The sequence below is a fragment of the Lycium ferocissimum genome, chromosome 5, assembly GCF_029784015.1.
Source record: "Lycium ferocissimum isolate CSIRO_LF1 chromosome 5, AGI_CSIRO_Lferr_CH_V1, whole genome shotgun sequence".
Classification (NCBI taxonomy): Eukaryota; Viridiplantae; Streptophyta; class Magnoliopsida; order Solanales; family Solanaceae; genus Lycium; species Lycium ferocissimum.
In genome coordinates this window covers 22,193,040-22,215,064 of record NC_081346.1, presented here as the reverse complement: position 1 = coordinate 22,215,064, position 22,025 = coordinate 22,193,040, and the positions used below count along the sequence as shown (strand labels likewise).

The window sequence follows — 22,025 nt, the reverse complement described above, 5'->3', positions numbered from 1 at the left end:
CGATTATGGGGCCATATTATCATTTTCAGCTGGAACATTTATTAGATCTTACTAATTACTTTTGCCCCGGTTTTAATTTATGTGACACTTTTTATTTTGCTAGAGTTAATTTGACTAACTTATGAAGCTAAACTGAATTAGATCAATTTAATATTTTAAATTAAATTTAGATATTAAAAATACAAAAAGTACTATAAATTTCAATATTAACTTAGAAGAAATATTTCTAAGCATAAACTATATATGAAGAACTAAATTGATTCTTGAGGTCAATTTAATGAATTTAATTTTTTTTTCTTTAATTTCGTGTAAAACTAAGCTTAAATCACCACATTTAGCTAGCCTAAAAACTTGTTACATGAAATATTATGAGTGAAATTAAAACTTAATAATACCAAAAAAAAAAAAAATCTATTTCTATCTATAAATACAAAATTTATATGCTCACAAATTCATAAAAATGTCAACAGTTTTCAATTATGATTTTCACCAAGTTGTATTATTTTACATAATTTAAATTTTTGTTACTTTACATAATGGCTAGTCACTTGTGTCCCGGCTAGTCACTTGTGTCCCTTTAGCAGAAAAATCATCAAATTATGTAATAAATTATACTTTTCTAATTGAAATAAAACTGCTCTTATATCTTGAGTTTGGGCCTGAACTTATCACGGACCTCAGGTAACTAATTTTTGCTAAAATAGTTGAGCAAATTTTGACCTGATTTATTTACTTCAAGATTTACTCTGATACTTCAATGTTAGTATTTTGACTATTTTCATATTACCAGGGAACAACAGTAGTTCATCTTTCAATGGGGTCTCAATCAGCCTGATTCCTTCTCTTTGTTCCAGAGACTTCTACTTATCAGATACAGATCTAGTCCATGATCAATGCTTCATTGAGATTATTTTATTCATTCGCCCCTTTAAATAATTACTCCCTCCTCATTTATTTTTACTTATCTTGTATTGACTTGGTTCACTCTTTATAGAGCTATAAATAGAATGATAATTTTATTATTTCACTCTTTGTTATTACTAAGTCATCTAATGATTGAAACCAATCAAACATACTTTAAAAGTTGTGCAACCACTAATAATTTCTTGAAATTGCCAATTAATAATAAAGGTAAAATAAGTATAAAATGGTAAATTATCTCTTAATTATTCAAACTGGACAAGTACAAGTGAACATTTATTTTTAATATATAGAACAATTAAAATGGACGGAGCGAGTAGTAAATAAATAGAGTACTTGTCTATGATACTAAAAATAAATCTTCACTTTTACTTGTTCACTTTAGCATATCAAGAAAAGACAAACTTTTTTGTTTTTGTTTTACCCTTAACATTAATTACTCATTTCCAAATCATTCTTCAAGTCCACGAGATCATACACTAATTAATATGGATATTATGGTAAAACATATACTTCATTTATTAATTCGTAAGGGGCATATAAAGTTAAAAGTAGATAAATAAAAGTGTGCGGAGGAAGTACTATACTTTGTTGAAAGTAATGACTTAATTTTTGCCTGTGTTGCTAGTAAAATTAGTGAATTTAGTGAAGGTACGGAAAGAGATCAATTGGCTTTTCTATAGTAGTGAAAGCTTTCAAATTTACTACGATGACGTTTGGTTTAATATGTGAAAACTCATAGTTATGCATACAATTAAAATAGTAAAAGCTTTTATTTATAAGTCAAATTCACATTGTCGAAAGTTGAAGTTACAATTATTATTGTAATCTTATCCTAATGTTGCATGAGTCGATGTCCGTCAGATTACAAAATTCTAACATGACGTATAAAAATGAGATAAATTGATGACGTCTAAGATAAGAGCCTCAGTTGAATAACGATCAAGCCATTCCAAATAAGTTGTTAAGCCGCTATCATACGTTGCACCATTGGTTTAATCACCATGAATTTCATGTGTTATAAGTATGAATATCCAACTTATATTATACAGTTTCATCAAAAACTAAATATATTTGAGAACTAAATATATTTGACTCTCTTTTCCTATTTTTTACATATTTATACCCCCTCTAAAGAATTAGAATTAGAACTAATGGTGGTAAGTAAAAAAGACTTATGTGTTGATGCTATGGAGTGGATATTAGATTCTCATCTTTAGTTGATGGGCGACAGATTGTCACTTAGGATGAATGGGATCAATGATTTTCGATGAATGACTAAAGGAATTATAGGTCGCTGTCTAAGATGAACATGTTGATAATATTATGTGATCAGAATTGGAGTACAGTAGCTCCTTGGGATAAACTATGCTGATAGCTCCTAAAGAGCATCAAGGAATAATACAAGGGTAACTAAGGCAAAGCACATGACTAGTATTCAAGTAACATAAAAGGATTAAAGATGGTACGTAATATGATGTACTACGGAAGATGATGTACTTAACTTTGATAGTAGGGATTTAGCAGCTCAGTTGATTCGCTATTTAAACTTTCACCTTATTGGTGCGAGTTCGAATTCCCACACGATAATCTCCTTCACATTTTTTCTTCTCCTACCCCCTATGTAATAAATTTAAGAGGAAAAAAAAACTTTGATTTTTGATGGATAATTGATCAGAATGTCATTTTCAAAAAATAAAAAATAAGAAGGATTTAAATTTGGTAGTATTTGGCATGAAAATAAATAGTACTATACATGCTTAAATGATTAGGGGCGAAGACTTGACCTGTTAAAAACCCTTTTAGTCTTTTCCTATTCCTATACAAACCCCAACAATTCAATCTTTTTTTATTGTGTGTATATATATATATATATAAGGGAAGAGCCGACGTAAGCCAAAGGCATCGTTTCTCTCTGTAGACTCTCTCTCTCAAATCAAATCCCAATTGCTTTCCCTCTTTGTTCTAGAGACTTCTTGTGTGCTCCACTCCATATCAATGGCTTCCGATCTGGAAACTAGGGCTAAGGAAGCCTTCATCGACGACCACTTTGAGCTCGCCGCTGACCTTTATACTCAAGCCATCGCTATTAGCCCTAATAACCCTGAGCTTTTCGCTGACCGTGCTCAGGCCAATATCAAACTCAACTACTTCACTGGTATCCTCCCCCTTTTTAACCTAATTTACCCCTTATTTTTGTTGCTGATTGTATTATTTTGTGCTCTTATTGCGGTACACGATTTATAGAATTGGTAAAAGTTTTAGTGTGGCTTTGTTACACATACTTGTTTCTGTGCTTGATGACGAAAGTTAACAACCGCTATATATGGAGTTGAGTCACTCAATTAATAGTAGTTATTATCTCAGAAAGTCACCTTTCTTTGGTGAAGGAAATTGGAATCAAGAAGAAGGGTGACTTTCTGAGATAATAACTATTAGTTAGATGTTTGAAATTAACTCGCCATATATGCCTACTTGAGTGTGGGGGCTTTGGTGAAAAGTTCGTTTAGCCTTTTTTTTTTTCTCTTTTTTCGTTAGCGATACAGTGTAGTTGAGATTAAGGTTAAGCTGTGTTGTGTACCACTTATATTAGATCCGGTGTTTGTTTTATGACCTGTATGTCTGTTTATTGATTAGTGTCAGATTTAGAGAATCTTGTGAATCCTGATTTGACTTAGAAGTTTAAGTCAAATTATTTGGCATCGAACTAGATGGATGATGAGAATGAATAGGGAGGATTCACAAAGCCAAACCGTTTGCCCCCCCCCCCCCCCCCCTTTTTTTTTTTTTTCTTTTTGGGGTTTTTTTTTGGGGGGGGGGGTTGAAGTATTATTGACTGAGGACATGACCTTAGATAGGAAATGTATGCAGGTAGATGATTAGGGTAGAAGGTTACTAGGTAGCTGAGTCTTTCCGTACTTTTTGTAGTTTATTTTCGCTTATATGTTTTGATATTTGTTGCTGTACTCATTCTATACATTACTATTTTGTTGTCTCTTTTTCCGTACTTTTTTGTGTCGGTTACATCTCTCTATTGGAAACAACCTCTCGTAGAGGTGAGGTCTACGTACATCCTACCCTCCCAAGACTCCACTTGTGGTATTACATTGGGTATGTTGTTGTTATAGAAGAAACTGTGATTGTTGAAATTTTGTTCTGTGGTATATGCTAGCTTCATAATGTTCTATAAGTTTGATGAGGTTCGTTGGTATGGCCTCCTGGAAAGACATCTCTATATGCCTGATTATGTATATGTATGCATCAAAATTTGGTATGTGTCTGCATACATCATCATATTTCACTATGTACTGTTAATTGTGACATTATTGTATGTATATACTAATTTTTAATTCTAAGGTGGGTAGTAATTATAATCTTGTTTCCATGTGAGCAGAAGCTGTTGTTGATGCGAACAAGGCCATTGAGTTGGATCCTTCATTGTCAAAAGCATATTTGCGTAAGGGGTGAGTTGTATAAATAATCTTTCTATCTGATTGAATTTTGTGGGGTTTGTTGCATGTTCACTACATGCTTTTGTTGGTCTCATATCATGCCCTATGGTATTGTTTTCTTGATCTAACAACATTCACCTGAATACTGACTTGGTGATCTAGCTCATATAACTTAGGATGTTGCTGTAGGTGATGGTGAAATCGAAATTCGTCATTTCTGATTTTCATCATCCTCCAAGAAGACTGTTGCAGCATCATAGATTTTCCCATCACTGCACATCATTCCACCCCAGTTCCCCAAAAATGTACTATAGTACCATGTAATTATTATTATAATTATATAATACACCCCTGTTCCCTTTTACTAGTCCAATATGCTACAAATAATTTTTTCCTTTTTACTTTTCCATTTTAGCATATCAAGAGAGATTTGTCTTTTATTTCTTCCAATATTTCCCTTATCATTAAGTATCCACAGTCCCAATCATTGCTTTGTTGATAAGGTTTTAATTACCCTTAATAAGGATAATTTAGTAAAACAAACTCTTAACAAATGATTTATTAAGGGGAGTGAAAAGTCAATACTGGACTAGTAAAAAGCAATGGAGGGATTACTTTCTTAGCATTTACCTGCATTTTTTGATGAACAACAAAGACAAAGTGAAACGATACTATTATTTGCAGTAGCACATGCTATCTGTCGGTGCTTGTTTTATTAGATACTGTGTTGTTGAATTAATTTCCTTTTTTTTGGGTACTTTTCCAGGTTGGCCTGTATGAAGCTTGAGGAATACCAAACTGCAAAGGCAGCTTTGGAAACTGGTGCTAGTTTAGCACCGGGAGAGTCAAGGTTCACAAAGCTAATAAAAGAATGTGATGAACGCATTGCAGGTAAATGGGTGCCCTTGAATCTGGCTCTTCTACCATTCCCAAATCCTGTCAATTCTAACATCAACTCATGGCATCTATGGCGACTTGGTGCTATATTTTACTATTTGCTATGATATGAAAAACTATGCTGTTTATAGTTAAAAAACTGCTACAAGCACAATTTTTGTTAAATCATTGTGGTTATTTTCCTGGCAGTTTTATGTGTATATCTTGGTATGCTAATGGAAGTGTATATCTTGGTATGCTAGTGGAAAAATTTAGTGCTTAGTAAAATTAATTGATGGTCTTTGTTGGCTAAATTCAGAGGAAGCTGGAGTACTGCCTAATCAGTCTGTGAATAAAGCCTCGGCTAATGTTAGTGCACCTTCTGCATCTGAGTCGTCGGACAATGTTGCGATTGCGCCTAAAGATGCTCAACCAACTGTCAACCTGTCTTCTCAAGGATCTGCTGCTAAACCAAAATACAGGTTATGCCAAAACCTTTGCTATGTTAGTGAGTCGTTAAGTCAGTAACTCAGAGATAGTACTCTTTTGATAGGGTAAATAGTCTTATCAATGTGGGACTAGTTTTGAGATAGTAATAACAAAGTACTATGGCTTTTCCTTATCAAAAACGTGCTATTTGGTTTTAAGTTTCAAACATATATGATTATCGCAACCTTGTGATAGCTGTTGGCCTGTCTCTTTTTTTTTTCTCCTGGAGAAGGGGGGGGGGGGGGGGGCTTCTTTCTTGGAAAACATGCAGTAATTTAATGTATGTATTTGCAGGCATGAATTTTTTCAGAAACCAGAGGAGGTGGTGGTGACTATATTCGCCAAGGGCATACCAGCCAAGAATGTTGTTGTTGACTTTGGTGAACAAATAGTATGTTTTTACCATTTTATTCTATTGAGGTAACTTCATTCAAAAAATTGGATGACAAAGTTCTCGTTTTTCCTTGGTTGCTTTACAGCTTAGTGTTAGCATTGATGTGCCAGGCGAAGAAACTTATTCTTTGCAGCCTAGGTTGTTTGGCAAGGTGAGGTTAAGGTTAAAATATGGCTGTTATATCTGGACGGAGCTCCGTTTAAAATTTCTGAAATTGTTTCCTAAGTAATTGAAGATGCTTACTCTGTGATCTCGTGCTGGTCCTCTCATGATTGGCAGATAACACCTGCAAAATGCAGATATGAGGTGATGTCTACCAAAATTGAGATCCGCCTTGCGAAAGCTGAACCATTACACTGGACATCGCTCGAGTATACAAGGGAGCCTGTTGTAGTTCAGAGGCCTAATGTATCATCAGGTAACTTGCTTGCTCGTCAAATATGTTTTTTCTGGCTATCAGGGGAGTCCTCTTCCCCCTTCACACGATTGTCAAGTTTCAGTTGCTCTCTTCATGTTTACTGCTTCAATGGATTCCCTTACAATGACCAATGAATTTTGTTACCAAATGTGATGGTTAATTAATCAGTAGCAGAGCTTACTATAGTTTTGCATTTTGCAGTTGCCCCGCGGCCCAGTTATCCTACCTCGAAACTGAGAAATGTGGATTGGGATAAATTAGAAGCTGAAGTGAAAAAAGAGGTATTAAAAACATTAGTCTTCTGTTTGATGTCCTTGTCTAAAGACCGCATTATACTCTGCAGTGTAGTTTCTAAGTCCGTGAATGCTGGTCTGTATTCCAGGAAAAAGATGAAAAATTGGATGGGGATGCAGCATTGAACAAATTCTTCCGAGACATCTACCAAGATGCCGACGAGGACACCAGGAGAGCCATGATGAAATCCTTTGTAAGTCTGATCCCTTCTATATACTTGATGTTAATATACTTTAAAACAGGAATCCCTATAACAGTTTTCATGGTGGACATAGGTTTCTCTTTCTGATGGACATAATCTTCGTAGGCAAGTGCTTTGGGCTAGTACCACATGTACTTGGTTCTCTCTGTTGCATTTTCCTTTGGGGATGATGCCTACCAACCTATACCTATTTTCTTCTTCTTCCTTTTTAAATACCTTAAAACATCCTTAGAACATCTCACAACATTTCCTAATCCTTCTGCACCATTTCTCTTGTTTCAGAAGTTCTCTTCTTCAACTGTCTGTAGTTTATCTCAAGTTTTCTTGTAAGGTTGCCTGTCAGATTTTGGTTGTTGACCTCTGAGTGATGAGACTTTTAAACTCGTCAATTTGTTGCATTTCTTCTTCGCTGACAACTCTTAACAAGTGAAGAAAGTAATATAATTTGTATACTTGCTGCCTCTCAGGTGGAATCTAATGGGACCGTTCTGTCCACAAACTGGAAAGAAGTTGGCACAAAAAAGGTCGAAGGAAGCCCTCCTGATGGCATGGAGCTGAAGAAATGGGAGATCTAGAAGTCAAGTTCCTAATCTTTTTTGACTTTTTCTTTTTCAGCTGTGTCATTCTTGCTATTTCATTGTAGAAGAATTTGTTCATATTTTCTTATCTAAGGTTTAAATTTTGTTCTCTGCTGTTGGATTGAGACCCCTGAACCCGCTTACAGCTATATACATTTTGTGAAGGGTGTTGGAATTGTGAACAACTTTCCTTTTTACTCTTTCGGGTGTTTCTTTTCAAGATTGTATTCTTGTTAGAATTTCATTTTTTCCCCCAAGTCTTACCCCCTCCTCTCAGTAACCCCGCCAATGGAGGAGTTCTCCTCTCCCTCCCCTCCCCCTCCCCTCCCCCCTCTTCCTCTGGTTGAGATTGCTGTGATGCGTTTTATCGTGCGGGTAAAGTTTGGACTTGACTGTAATCTAAATTTCATGGACGAGAAAAGATCATCAGCAAGACATCTTCAGGAGGATACTTGTATTGTGAAACTTCAGATGTTGGCAGTTAAATTTCCTACAGCCATTAGCCCGAGTTATCAATGTGTCGGGGAATTCCAGGTTTCACAATTTTGTCGTGCGGCATGCAATTGTGGAGGTTGTACTCTTCAGTCTTCAGTATAATGCTCGGAACAGACACTCTTCCCTGTTTCACTTTTCCTCTTATTGAAATCTTGATAGGAAAGTACGACCGAGGAGATGCATGTTCTGAAAGATTGGACAATCGGGTGTATGGATCTAACAATAACTATTTACAACTATGCTCCTATTTTTGCTAGTGCAAGTTCTGCATGGCTGAAGAAAGATGTAATTGCTTGAACAGCCTCAAATTGTTGAAAGGACTGGAATTTGCTTAAAACATTTCAGTTGTATGACAGACAATGTTGGTTGAGTTAAAGCTAGTCATATGTTGTTTTCAAAATTTAAGTAGCTTTCTAACGTAATTTAAGTGACACTTGTGGTATTATTAGAATCATCGAAGTGAAATCACTTTTAGTTTTTAAGTTTTATTTTGATCCTTTAGAACTGACATGTTAGGTTAAAAATTAAGAGATACTAATTGTACTTTTCTATGATTTAAGTATTAAATTTTACGTCTAATTTAATATCGTTATATCAAATGAATCTGATGGTCTAATATTTATGTATAATCTTTTGTCCTGCAAGAATTAGGCGTTATATCAAATGAATCTGATTGTCTAATATTTATGTATAATCTTTTGTCCTACAAGAATTAGGGATTATTTGGTTTGTGTACAAGTTATGCAGGGATTGTAGTGCACAAATTAATAATAATTGCAATATAGGAATTAAAATATAGAAGTTTAAGGTAGTTGAGGAAAAAAGAAAATCTTAGTAGTTGAGGAAAAAAGAAAATCTTACTCTTATTTTTATTATTACATATACATAACATATATATTTCGTATAAAATAATAAGTAAATTTTCATACTACATATATAACTTATGCAGATATTATTAACCAAACAAGGTGGAAGTCATGTTTGGATTTTACACGATGGATAAAATTGTAACCAAACCAACCAAACGGGTCGCTGTCTCATAACCCATTTTACTCGACCCGGAGGTTGGAGGATCCGACTTGTCGCCATTTGTGGAATGTCTTAAATCAAACAAAATTCTCCCTACCCTTCAGTCCACAAGGCTTCTCAATCAGTGCCTCTACCCAGTCAGTCAATCGATCAGCCAGTAAAGGTATTTTCTTCCTTTGTTTGCATCTTACGAGAATGTGCTCAGATTTGAGTTACTTCGAAAATCATTTGAGTCTTATCAATTGGTCATTTGATTATGAAATTAATGTGATTTTGTGGTAGGTATTAGTAAAAGATGCAGTTTTTCGGAGGATCAGAGATCAGCCCATCGCCGCCACCGCCAACAGTATCAGGAAATAATGCACATATGGTGTATGTATTCAATAGGAATGGAGTTTGTCTTCTTTACAGGGAATGGAATCGTCCTCTTAAGACCTTAAACCCTCAACAAGATCATAAACTCATGTTTGGTTTGCTTTTCTCCCTCAAATCTTTAACCGCCAAGATGGATCCTACAAGGTTTCCTTTTTTACTCTTCCTTAAACTTATATTGTCCAATTGGATTATTTTGATCTGACAAATCTATTTATTATTGGAATGAAATGGGTCATAAATAATACCACTCTGTCCCAATTTATGTGACACCATTTGACTTGGCACAAAGTTTTAAGAAACAAAGAAAACTTTTGAAATTTATCGTCTAAAACAAATATTAGACATTTGCGTGGCTATAAACCATTTCATTAAGGGTAAAAAAAGAATTTTAAAGTTAAGTTGTTTTTAGAAATAGAAATGTGATAATCCTTTTGGGATGAACAAAAAAGAAAAGGATGTCACATAAATTGAGACAGATATTTTATCTCCTAGGAAATAATTTTTCATGTTAGGACTAATTTTAAAGGCATAATGCCATAAAGATATAGTCTTTTCTCACTTGAAATCTCTTTTTGGGCAGTGCTGAAAAAGGTAATCTTGGGGTGCCGCAATTACCTGGACAAGGATGTTCATTTCACAGCTTTCGTACTAATACATATAAACTCAGTTTCATGGAGAGTCCGTCTGGAATAAAGGTCAGTCAGTGATCCATTGAACTGTTCTTTTTGATAAGTTCCACTGAAATTGTTCTAGGTCTTATGCTACAATGATAGTCTGTTTTCTGTCAGGAGTACTATGACTGTATGATTATGATAAGTTCCATTCAAATTGTTCTAGGTCTTCTCCTGGTGCCAACTTTTGATTTTGGCCGACTTATTTATCGTAGTATGTGTGTTACTCAAGGGCTAGTAGGCAGTTCACACTGTGCTACCGTAGTGCAGTCACTAGATATTTGGTCTGTTGTGAGGTTACATTCTGATTTTGTTACATATGTAAGCCCTTATCTTACTAGAATCGGAAAAAAGATGGATGGTCTGGATACATTCAGTTGAAAGAACTAAAGGAAAAGATCAAGTAATTTTGGTACTTATTTAATATCTATTCCAAGCGATTCAAGGATGTAATAGGATAAAATATCTGCATAATTCTGAAATAGGAAATAGGAAATTATGAAAAGGAGGAGCTTTACCAATATATTAAAAAATATTTAGGAAGACGTCCAATAACAGCACGAGGCTATTTGTTTCTTTCACATGAATTTGCATCAGATAATGAAGAAGAGGTCTTTGAAGGAAAAATAACAAGATATTCTGCTTCTTTGATGAGAAATTTGGTTTGGCTACAGCTCATATAAGAAGCCATCACTAGCCACCATATGGCCTAATCCTTGCAGTTTGATGGCTTGCTTTCTTCATCTGGCTCTAAGTTTGTCCTCCTCATTCTTTAGTAGACAAGTCATAAGCGCCTTCCCTAATGTTCAAATAAACGGGTTGGTATTCGAACTCTGTCGGTATATCGATAAACAGTAAAGCTGCATCATTGACGACTTGTGGTGCATATGTTTGAAGCAATTGAATAATACCCTACAAAATAAAATATCGAATCAGCTGAAACGAGAATCTGCTAATCCTAATGTTGACTATGGTTTTACTTCCTCACAAAGAAGGAAAAGGAATCCTATTCAGATGTCAATTCCTTCTTGTGGAATGTGATTTGACATAATTATCTTGTCCCTTTTGCACCATCCTTAGTAACGTTGAGACGACCCTGCTATGCGGGTTTCTTCTCAATTATATGAGTTATGAAAGTAGCTTGTAATTCTCTGAATTCTTCCAGCTTAACTTGCCACACTCGACACAAGCATTTCCTTTCATAGTATTTGAGGTCTCAGACAGTGTAATCTTGAGAAAATTTCTTTTTGATAAGGGAAGAAAGGGCTGCTTCTTTCCTTTAATGTTATTTCTGTATATGAAGGGTGAATCCATGTCTTGCTAATTATTTGATAGCGATTGTGATAAAGTACATCTTCTTGGTATTGCTTTATCTCTGTTTATGACTGTATACTCTTTGTGCTTCTCTTTTTTTCTTCAATTCATGATGAATACATGATGGTTCTATTTGACTTTACAAGCATTCGGTGCTTGTCTGAATTAGGTTGCCTTCTTGCAGATCATCCTTGTCACGCATCCTAGGACTGGTGATCTAAGGGAATCTTTGAAGTATATTTACAATTTGTATGTTGAATATGTGGTGAAGAATCCGCTCTACTCCCCAGGGGCTCCTATTAAGTGAGTGCTTAATCCGTACAGGTTAAGCCTACTAATGTTGTGTGTTCGTCTTATAACTGCTAGAATATTTTATAGTTGCATTAAGTTTTTGCATTTTTCCACTAAATAGTGAAAGTTTGACTAAAGTAAGTTTGTTCTTGTAGTATTATACCATATGATGTTCCACCTTACCGTGTTATTCTAAAAGAGAAGTCCTTACTTGAAGAAAAATATGATGTTAGATAAACATGGTTTATTTTCTTGTTAGACAAAAAATGATATTGGCAGATTTTGAACGAGGCATTCTACTTCTTGGATTAAGCTGATTATTGCAACTAAAATGATAAACAAGTATCTGATAGAGGGATGTCATGGTTAATGCATGTTTGGTGGCGATTTCAAATTCAAAAGAATTAGAGAAATTCTAGAACTTGTCAGGATTTTTGCCTGTTTGATTGTTGAAGGTGGTTTTTGAGGCAGTTATTTCGATGATTCAGTAATTATCTTCAAGACATGAAAATAGTGAGGTTGCAATATTCTATTGTAATGAGGGCTCAAATCTTTTGGATATTTTCCTTTTCTCCCTCAGAAACTTTCTTCAAAATTTTGGACTTAATACAATAACTGGATTATATTCTATGCGCCACCAAAGGATGTGGTGCAACGAATGGGGCTGCTCCTCTCTTAACCAGAGGTCTTGGGTTTGAGCGCTGGGTATGGAAAAATCCTTGGCAGGGAGTGCTTCCCCCGAATGGGCCCTACGCGGCCCCGAATCCGATTTAGTCGGGCTCCAATGTGGATACCGGACACCGGGTGGGAAACAAAAAAAAAAAAAGGATTATATTCTATGCATGTAGTTAGTATGTTTTCGATCTTGATTAGCATTCCCTTGGATGTTGCACGATTCACATGTATGCTTGAAGACGTATTTGCTTAAATGATAACTACATTTAGGATTCAATGGGCATTTCTTCTTTAAAAAGAAGAAGAGACGAGGAAAATAATTCCGGACTGTACTCTCGAGAATCACTAAATGATGCAGTTTCCTTTTCCCTGTGAAATTTCCAGTAAGTAGATATGTTTTCCCTGTTTATGCAGGTGTGAGCTGTTTAATTCTACGCTCGATCAGTACGTTAGAGGCCTTGGATAATTTCTCAAGGTACATTTCGCATATTTCATTATCCATAACTTGTTAAAAATTCTCTACTTTATCAACTAAATAAAAATGAAAAATAAAGTTAATGCTACATACAATTGCTGTTTTTAAGCATTTCATAATCGGACTTTCCCTTGGTGCATTGCAATACCTTCAGGATCAAGTGGATCCAGATATCGGATACTGCATTTGGCTTAGGCATCCCTTTCAATTATGACATTTATCATCAGTGATGGATGATTGGCTCAGGTAGAGCTCAATACATTCTCGAAACTTGCTGTACCAACTTTGGACAAGTGTTGTGCCAATTATGTTTACCTAGTTACAGTATGATCTTATTTTGGTAACTTCAGTATAGTGTCTTTCCTGTCATTAAATGTGTTTAAACAATAATACTTGGATTAGGTACTTATTACATTCTTTCGATGCTGCTTATCCTGTGAAGTTTTTACATACCATTTATACACTAGTACAATGAAGAGTGGTACTTTTAAAGGTTTAAGATAGTTTTGCAATGAATGTGAAGTGTGCTTGCTTTTTAGTATTGGACCTGGTAGGTACCTGTTCAATATTTGACTATTAGGTAAAGGAGCATACCAGCACAACTGAAGCTGATAGTTCTTTTCCTGAAAAATCCATTTTATGAAATCATAACCCTAAATTTTATAGCATGTCCCATCTTTCTGTGGGATGGCATGGTCATAATTTTTTGTATTCAAATTTGAGGAGATAACGTCTTAGAGCCCGTTTGGATTGGCTTATAAGTTGCTGAAAACAGCTTATGTGTTTGGCTGGCCAGCTTAAAGCCATTTTGTGCTTAAAATAAGCCCAAAAAAATAATTGGGCTCTTTTGGCTTAGCTTATCTAAAGTAGTAAAAACATTCTGATGACTTTCTGCTTTTTTAATCCCATCCAAACAGGCTCTTAGATGATTCTAGACGCTCTATTCTGATTTTCGTCTTCCTAGTAACTGAATCGTTTAACTCACCTGGATGACTGCTGCCATTGGATGTTACCTATTGTTAGATCCAACATACTTCCAATTTGTTTGGTCCTGCTTTCCTTGAACAGGTTGTAACAAGCAGAGTTCTATTCCATTCTTATCAATGAACTATCGTATATGTTGTAATGTGTATAATTTATACTCAAAACATTTCCACTCATGAAACCCATTTGTCCCCATTGGAAATCCTGTCGCCGCTGTCTATCCTTGTTATTAACTTGCTGATTCAACATGTCACTTTAGTCATTTGAAATCTCTTTGTCATTGTACATTAATTTAATTCGTCCCCTTACTCAACAAGTTTTCATTTCCATTGGAAATACCTTGCTTTTAAGCTCCTTTTGGTTCTTTCATGCATATTTAACCTTATTTTGGGTCCATTTTTAAAAAAAAATCAGAACGACAATTTTACCACCATTCCAAATGTCAACTGTTCTCAACAGGGTCTCTATGAACATGTTTAGTAGATTTTGCTTCTCTTTTCTAATTTTCTGCTCAGCTGTTTAAAATGAATTAACCGTGAACACAATGATGCTTTCTGGTCACTCTAGTCCACTTCTTTTCGGCATAGACCAGGGGTTAGGATTAGAGGAATCATAAAAGAAACGTCTATGCGTTCTTTTGGTGCATGAATTAATGGCTTAATGGCATATTGAGAGTTTACAAAGTACTGGACGTGGTTTATACGGTATTCATGGTTTTGGGTTCACAGAGAAGGTGACATTAAGCAGGATCTTGCAATCTCTGGCTCAAGCTGAAGCCAGTGAATGAGCTTCTTGTTGGTAACAAAATGAAGATGGATTTTCCATATATTAGAATTCTCTTCTACAGTAGAAGGCTTCTCAGTTACTTCTTAAATGGATTCTTTTCTTGCTAAATCATTTCTTTATTTGTTTCTTTTGTTTGGGCTTAATAAGCTTTATTGTTCGCAGTCTTCAACAAGTGTAAGTATATCGAAATCAGAAAATTCAGAAGTGGGAAAAGATATTCGACATGAATTATGAAGAGAACTTTCAAGAAATCCTCTAAAAGTTGGGGTATTTTATCCTAGTTGACGCCTTCGAAATGTACAAATCAATACAACTGGTTCAGGTAAAATGTTAACGTTATATATTTTGAGCCAAAAGAATAAGGAGAAATAGACAGACAACAGACGAGCAAGCAGTCTTAATCCACTTTCCTCTCTCCTTGAATAATTAATGATCTAACCTTGGACATAGTTGAAAACGACTGACACATTGTCAATGTATTTAAACCTATAACATGTTATACGGAGTATATACTATTTTAAGTTATCATAGCAGACTTGTTCTGAAGAGTCACACATCATTGTAAGTAATTTAACCTGATGGCGTGGAGAAGTTAAACTCCGTTGAAAAATCTTGAGGACAAGAGCTTGCATGGTGGGGCTCATAATAATTGTAGGTTTTCACTCGATTGAAATTGAATAATATGGGCAATAGCTTAGCACTTTTAGCAGCATTTTGAGAGAGAGAGAGAGAGAGAGAGAGAGTGTGTGTGTGTGTGTGTGTTAATTGTTAAGTGTTAACAGAGGCCCTTTCTATTTGGAATTAACTGTACTTTCCCCCTTCAACTGTTGGAGGTACGATGGTTTATCCTCTTAAAACGTTTTCGTAAGATACTATAACCGTATGTGAAATGACCCAAAAGAGCACCTGCCAATGGTGGCAAGTTGGCAGCACAACATTGAGGATCATGCCTTTAAAAATACTTAGTTGCACCGGAAGTTAAAATTCCGTTAACCATAGATTCCCCTGTGATTTGAATTTAGGAAAAAGAGAAGGTTCACGGGGTAGCAAACCCGTGAACTAACACTGATTCGACTTCCAAAAGGTGGAAGCAAGCAAACAAAAGCAAACCAATTATCCATTTTTCACTTTGTAGTACATCTACACCACCAGACAAAAAACCCCTACTGATTCTTTTTCTCTTGCATCTTATTAATAACCCTATGATATGATATATAACGACAACATCTTCGAGTTATTCACAACCCCTTTCTTTCATTTCATGTAACCGTGACGTCGCTATTTATCAAATTTTCGTGGTTGAGCTTTCTCCAGAGTGCAAATTATCCCCTATATTGATCTCGTGTGTTATTGTTAAACGATATTTTATGAAAAATGTCATCTAACAAATAGAACATTTGTAACGAGCCATAAAGCCAATTTTCCCACGTCCAAATAGCTTCACCAACGCTAGAATTTTGGAATAAAATAACTAGCCCTTGGTGTGAATTAAAGGCACCCGTGAAACTATTGAAGTTCAATGATTAAACGAGACTTAATGTCTTATGTTGTTATGATAAATGTACACAATCCGACATTATAATGTCAAACTCTTCAGATAAAACTTAGTACAATACACCAATTACGAATTACTTAGTACAATACACCAATTACGAATTTAATGATCATATGGTGGTCCAAATCCATACAGATAACGAGGACATGTATATCAACGTTAAAAGGACATATACAGGTAAATATAGTGAATAGAAATAGTTGGCAAATAAAAAAAAGTTGAAGAAGAAGAACAGAGAAAAGAAAAGAAATGTTAGTATTATTTCAGTTACATGAATTTATTAGAGAAATGAAAAAGATTGATGAAAACAAGCATGATGAATTGACATTACATGAAAGTGATGGGATCTCACTTCTTCGATCTTGAAACTCTCCTGATCAATACCATCAACCAAAGCAATCGATAAAATACGAAAATCCCAACCAAGATATATATATTTGTCCATCTCTGTCTCTCATGGAGCCCTCTTTGGTCCAACACATCACGTCCACTTACCATACACACCTTGTTTTTCTCATCGTACCATATTAAACACTTGGTGACAAGACAAGAATACTCATTGATCAACAAAGCATCTAGCCCATACTTGTACATAGACAAATAATGCAGCATTGTCCAGAACTTAGGCATCGTCTCCTTCGATATGAAGTAGCCGGAAAACAAGAAAGATCCGGCTAGAAGTAGCGTTACAAGCGAAGTTCCAGCGATGTAATTTGGAGCTACAGAGCTCAAGAAGAGAACAAAAGAGTTTGCCATTAAGACAATGACCCAAATTGTTAGAACAAAGTAAGTGAAAGCTTGCCATGAAGCACAAAGACCAACCAAGAAATAAAGTGAAACTGAATACAAGATTGCTATGACTAGTAAATAAGGGAGGAAAACTAGTGTGTTTGCTACGAGATATGAAGATAATCGATAAACCCCACTTGAAGTTTCTCTTAATAAAATGGGCCTTTCGTTTATGAATATTGGAAGAGTTTCTGTTGTGGAAGAGAGAAGGAAAGTGAGAGTGAAAGCGAAAAGTCCGAATCTTTTTTCGATTCCAGCTTTTCCAAATCCAATATTGATGTAAATTGTTCCTAAAACAATACCAACTCCTAATGCCTGTAAAGCGTTGGTTAAAAGTAGCTGTCTTGTTCTGTAAATAATCTTCCAAAATCTGCTATACAAAACAGCTATTTCATGAACCCTTGAACTCCTATATCTTACCTCCCCTGTTTTATTTTCAGGGGTGGTGGGATTCTTAGGAGGTGAAGGTAAGCTTATAGGTGTAATGGGTTTTTTCTGATTGAGTTGGTTAAGCATTTCCATGGCATATTCAAGAGAATTGAGCTGTGGTGGGACAGTGAAACCATTTTCAAGTAGAAAACATTCAAGACTAGACAATGTACCAAAATGTACAACAGTTCCTTTTGAAAGCAACAGGATTTTATCAATGGTGGCAAGAATCTTGAAACTTGGTTGATGGATTGACAAAAGCACGGTTCGCTGACGCGAATCGGTGATTGATCTTAGTGTCTGCATTACATTCAAAGCTGAATTACTATCAAGACCAGATGTTGGTTCATCAAGAAGTAAGATAGCAGGGTCATGGAGTAGACTCAAACCAATCGAAACCCGCCTTCGTTCTCCGCCCGAGAGGGCATGAGCAAGTCTTGTGTGAGCCAAATGTGTAAGCCTAAGCTCAGCTAGAAGAGAATCTACAATGCAGGACACATCAGCAAGTTTAGGGTTGAGGAGACGGGCGGAGAAGGCGAACGTTTCGGAGACAGTGAGTTGTGGAAGGCAACAATCATGTTGAGGGACATAAGCTGAGAGCTTACGGAAAAAAGAAGGATTATGAAGGGGAAGAGAGTTTAAGAGAAGAGTTCCACTTGTAGGCGAAGTTCCAGCTGCTAAAATGTCCAGTAATGTGGATTTTCCCGCACCACTCGGACCAACAATGGCAAGAATCTGAGCAGGATAAGCGGTGAAAGATATGTCTTTCAAGATGTTAATTGGTGGTGATGTTTTACAAGGCTTGAATAACAAGGCAGGAGAAATGGTGGTTGATTTTGAATAGCCTATTGAAGAAGCTGTTAGTTTGTAGGTTCTAAGTGGAGGAGATTGAGAAGGAGGTGGTGGTGGTGGTGAAGGAGATGATTCAGCTTCCATGGTGAAGTTGATTGGATAGAATTTGGAAGACTAATAAAAAGTGAAGTTGAGTAGAAGAAGAAGAATAAAATGGGGTTAGTGAGAGTCTCCATGACATATGGTTTTAGTAGTACTTAGTAGACTAGTAGTAGTAGAATAATGTTCGTAGATGTCAAAAGTGGAACATTGAAGGAATGAAAAGTCTATGAACTGCTTAAACGGTTCATTACCTCAAAGTGTAGGGGAGGAAATTCAACAATATTTTTGTCCTTGGTCCCATTTTGTAATTTAGAACACTTCATGGTAGTAAAAAGAAAAATATGATTTAAGTTAAATAAAGAAAATTAGGATTTAAGTTATATAAATTGATAGGTTCAGTGTAAAGAATCTTTATACCCTCAATCTAATTTAACCGGAGTTACCAAGTAATTGTGTTATTTCTTAGGTTGCCGTATCAAATTTGTTGTGAAGATCAATTACTTATTATTGTAAGTTATTCATTATATACTTGTGTTGGTGGAAGATAATATGTATTCCGTGAAGTTAGTCGAGTAGGGTGCAAGCGGATGTGTGTACATCGTAGTTATAAAAGAAGTACATATGTAAAATAAAAATAGGCTACTAATGGAAGTAAAGCAGGACAAAGCTTTTATTGATTGGTTCTCCCCTTGGCCACTTGGTAGGTAAATCCATTCACAGAATGACAGAATCGCCGATCTCTATCATTGATTACTTTGACAGTAATTTGTAGCGATCTTGTCGTACATTATATATAATGTATTTTCGAATGATTTTGTTACGACTGTATATGGTTTATGCATGTGTATATGTGATATGTGTACTAATATCCTTTTCAGTTCCCACTTTTAGGTCCATGCGTGTGCGAATCCGTCAAGCCGTTCAGCGTTTAGTATTTTCATCGTTTTAATTTGTTTGTCTCATTTTCTTTTGTTTAAAAAAAGACATTTTTTCTTTCTTTTTGACAACTCTTTAATTTTAATTTTTCACATGTCCTATTTAAGATCACCAAATTAAAGGTAAAAAAGATTGAAAACATTTTTTTTTCTTTTAAAAACCAAACACACAAAGACGTGGAGGAGTAATTGATATTGACATGAAATAATATAATGTTTTTAAGTTTTTCAATAGTCAACTTAGTTAAAATGGGGCAGTGAAATTGAGATAGAAGCTATCTAGTGCCGATTAAATATTAGTATTTAAGATCACCGGTAATAATGAATTAAAGATGGTTTGATGATGACATTTTTTTTTATTATCCGTAGAGTTGAACTCTACGATCTTCACAATTTTCTTCAATATACATCTTTAGGAATATATTTAAAATGTGATATTTATTTGGTCCATTTCGTTTTAAATTGGATCAACTTAATAGGCTTTTGTTTTAATTTGCAAATATAAAAAAAAATTATATTACGAACATAATTGACATCTTAATAAAGAATCACACTCATTAACATCCATTAACAATAGAAGTAAAATCAACATTTCACCAAGGGACTTGCTTATCTCTTATATATATTAGAAAAAACCAAAACACACAAAATAAGAAAAATAAAGACGTGGAGGAGTAATTGATATTGACATGAAATAATATCATATGTTTTGGTGCATAACAAAAGTTATACTTCAATAATTCAACTTAGTTAAAATGGGGCAGTGAAATTGAGATAGAAGCTATCTAGTGCCGATTAAATATTAGTACTCCAGGTTACAAGGAGCTCAAAAATCCTTGGTAAATGGCGGTAATAATGAGATTAAAGATGGTTTGATGATGTAACTCATTTTTTTTATTTTTTAATTTTTAACATTATCAATGACGTAGGAGTTGAACTCATTAGCTAGGAAAGAAGGAATAATCATGTGAATATATGTTGAAGGAGTAAGATAAAACAATATAATCGCAAGTAGTATCAAGTTGACAGAAGAAAGAAAATGCTGACAACGAAAATGAGCTATGAATCAGCGATTTGGCGCTTGTTGAAAAGAAGAATATAAAAATGAGAAAAAGGACTAAAGACAGTTTTCAACATAATAAGATGGTAGCTCAGTCAGAGTGTTCACGAGTTCACTGTTCTCTCCTTTAAGAACCAAGTCCCTGCGTGAGGAGATTCTTTTTGTATAGTATATCAACATTCAACAGTGTATATATAAATACGTAGGTAAGTACGTATATATAGGGGCTCATACATGATATTCTCTCAACTTATTGTCTTAAAGTTTTAACTATACAATATTGATATAAAAACAAATTGGCATAATACCTCGCGACCCTCTTGAATATGACACCGTTATTTAGGGCACACATAATGACATAAATGAAATTTAGTCTTAATATCGCTCTCTGAACTTCACGGTTTGATAGCCTTCATCATGATCTGAAGTTCTGAACGTTGACACGTCAAGAAGCGTGGATACTCTCTAATTATCTGCATGGATACTTTAATTTCTTTTTCGGGTTAAATATGTAATAAAACTAAGGTGATACTCTATTATGATTACCCAAACAGCTTCACTTGACGACAACACTCATTAAATTGGTTGCCCGTCCGTGATTCTTTAATTTCGTCTTGTCATATACTACTGGTGCTAATTTGCAAAACTACCAAAAGCCAACATCCCCTAAGTTTTTTTCAGAGTTGTATATTAAAAACAAAAATGGGTGAACTTCTCAAATTCAACCCAACTACCACGCCACCCCCGACCCCCAGCCAAAAAAAAGAAAAACAACAACATCCCATCACGAGAAGAGGGGGTGGGTGGTTTCTGTCAATCAGCATTATATAAGAATATAGCTGTTGAGTCACGGGGATCAACGCTATATGGCTTTTGGATCCATTGTTAATTTGAAGAAGATTATTTGCTCATCTAGAAGCATTTTCAATCTTTAGATATAAGTTTTTGATACTTGCAACTCATGTTAAAATATTCCTTTAGGGAAATGTTATTCCACAAATTGATTCTCGGGTATCTAATATATTCATATTTGATAAGGTTAAGTTAAAGAAAAGGCTGTAGGACTAGCGCAAACAATATATGTTGAATCAGTCTAATTAGTACGTATCTATTTCCTTTCCTGACGGTAATAGTTGATTGCTTATCTTAAGAGAGTAGAACCGTATACACTTAAAATATAAAGAATTTCTTAACTATCATGTAGTTTAACTAGTTGTAATAGGTTAATTACATTTCTAGGTTATTAATACACCATAATGCTCACATGTCGTGAATCGTGATGATATGAAAATTCACAGTACAGTTAGTGTTAAGTTCAAATATCAATTTGTTTCTTATAGCACAATACCAAAATAAGGGGTATGAGAAAAAAATGCATGGACCAAATGATACCAGAAAATGGAACGCCCACTAAGAAATCAAGGACCAGGAGAGCCCACACTTGAGCTCATATATTCTTCTTTTTTCTCTGTTTTTTGGTAATGAGATCATATCTTGTTGCCAAGAAAGCTATTTGGCCCTTCCCATAGACGGTAAATTGAAAGACTAAAGCTAAATAAACTCTGTTATTCAGAAGTTCAATAATATTTTGACTAGCTCTATAAATCTATGTCATCATTTTGAAAATACAGTTAAATAATTTAC

The 22,025-nt window shown here is 35.0% G+C and overlaps 3 protein-coding genes across 4 annotated transcripts; 2 read left to right on the top strand and 1 right to left on the bottom strand.

Moving 5' to 3' along the window:
- Nucleotides 1–2,802: 2,802 nt before the first annotated feature.
- Nucleotides 2,803–7,821, top strand: LOC132056503 (protein SGT1 homolog). Its single transcript, XM_059448730.1, has 10 exons — nt 2,803–3,079; nt 4,316–4,385; nt 5,140–5,264; nt 5,569–5,731; nt 6,033–6,129; nt 6,218–6,283; nt 6,412–6,550; nt 6,752–6,831; nt 6,933–7,037; nt 7,514–7,821. The coding sequence occupies exons 1-10, from the start codon at nt 2,920–2,922 to the stop codon at nt 7,619–7,621; spliced, it is 1,113 nt and encodes a 370-aa protein (XP_059304713.1). The 5' UTR covers nt 2,803–2,919; the 3' UTR covers nt 7,622–7,821.
- Nucleotides 7,822–9,101: 1,280 nt separating this feature from the next.
- Nucleotides 9,102–13,487, top strand: LOC132056502 (uncharacterized). Of its 2 annotated transcripts, none has more exons than XM_059448729.1 (6): nt 9,102–9,311; nt 9,431–9,667; nt 10,104–10,218; nt 11,693–11,811; nt 12,889–12,949; nt 13,088–13,487. In XM_059448729.1, exons 2-5 carry the CDS (start codon nt 9,444–9,446, stop codon nt 12,938–12,940), a joined length of 510 nt encoding a protein of 169 aa, XP_059304712.1. In that variant the 5' UTR covers nt 9,102–9,311; nt 9,431–9,443; the 3' UTR covers nt 12,941–12,949; nt 13,088–13,487. The 2 variants fall into 2 exon arrangements, with proteins under 2 accessions (XP_059304712.1, XP_059304711.1); XM_059448728.1 differs by having other exon boundaries at nt 9,104–9,311; nt 13,104–13,487.
- A 3,021-nt stretch (nt 13,488–16,508) lies between these two features.
- On the bottom strand, nt 16,509–18,751 carry LOC132056501 (ABC transporter G family member 4). Its single transcript, XM_059448727.1, has one exon. It carries the CDS (start codon nt 18,426–18,428, stop codon nt 16,623–16,625), a length of 1,806 nt encoding a protein of 601 aa, XP_059304710.1. The 5' UTR covers nt 18,429–18,751; the 3' UTR covers nt 16,509–16,622.
- Between the last annotated feature and the right edge of the window lie 3,274 nt (nt 18,752–22,025).

Excerpts from the sequence above, each read along its gene's own strand:
- LOC132056503 (XM_059448730.1), top strand. The coding sequence starts at position 2,920 with ATGGCTTCCGATCTGGAAACTAGGGCTAAGGAAGCCTTCATCGACGAC. Across the intron at positions 5,265-5,568 it reads ATGTGATGAACGCATTGCAG|AGGAAGCTGGAGTACTGCCT; the intron begins GTAAATGGGTGC and ends GGCTAAATTCAG. Across the intron at positions 6,284-6,411 it reads AGCCTAGGTTGTTTGGCAAG|ATAACACCTGCAAAATGCAG; the intron begins GTGAGGTTAAGG and ends CATGATTGGCAG.
- LOC132056502 (XM_059448729.1), top strand. The coding sequence starts at position 9,444 with ATGCAGTTTTTCGGAGGATCAGAGATCAGCCCATCGCCGCCACCGCCA. Across the intron at positions 10,219-11,692 it reads AGAGTCCGTCTGGAATAAAG|ATCATCCTTGTCACGCATCC; the intron begins GTCAGTCAGTGA and ends GCCTTCTTGCAG. Across the intron at positions 11,812-12,888 it reads TCCCCAGGGGCTCCTATTAA|GTGTGAGCTGTTTAATTCTA; the intron begins GTGAGTGCTTAA and ends CTGTTTATGCAG.
- LOC132056501 (XM_059448727.1), bottom strand. The coding sequence starts at position 18,428 with ATGGAAGCTGAATCATCTCCTTCACCACCACCACCACCTCCTTCTCAA.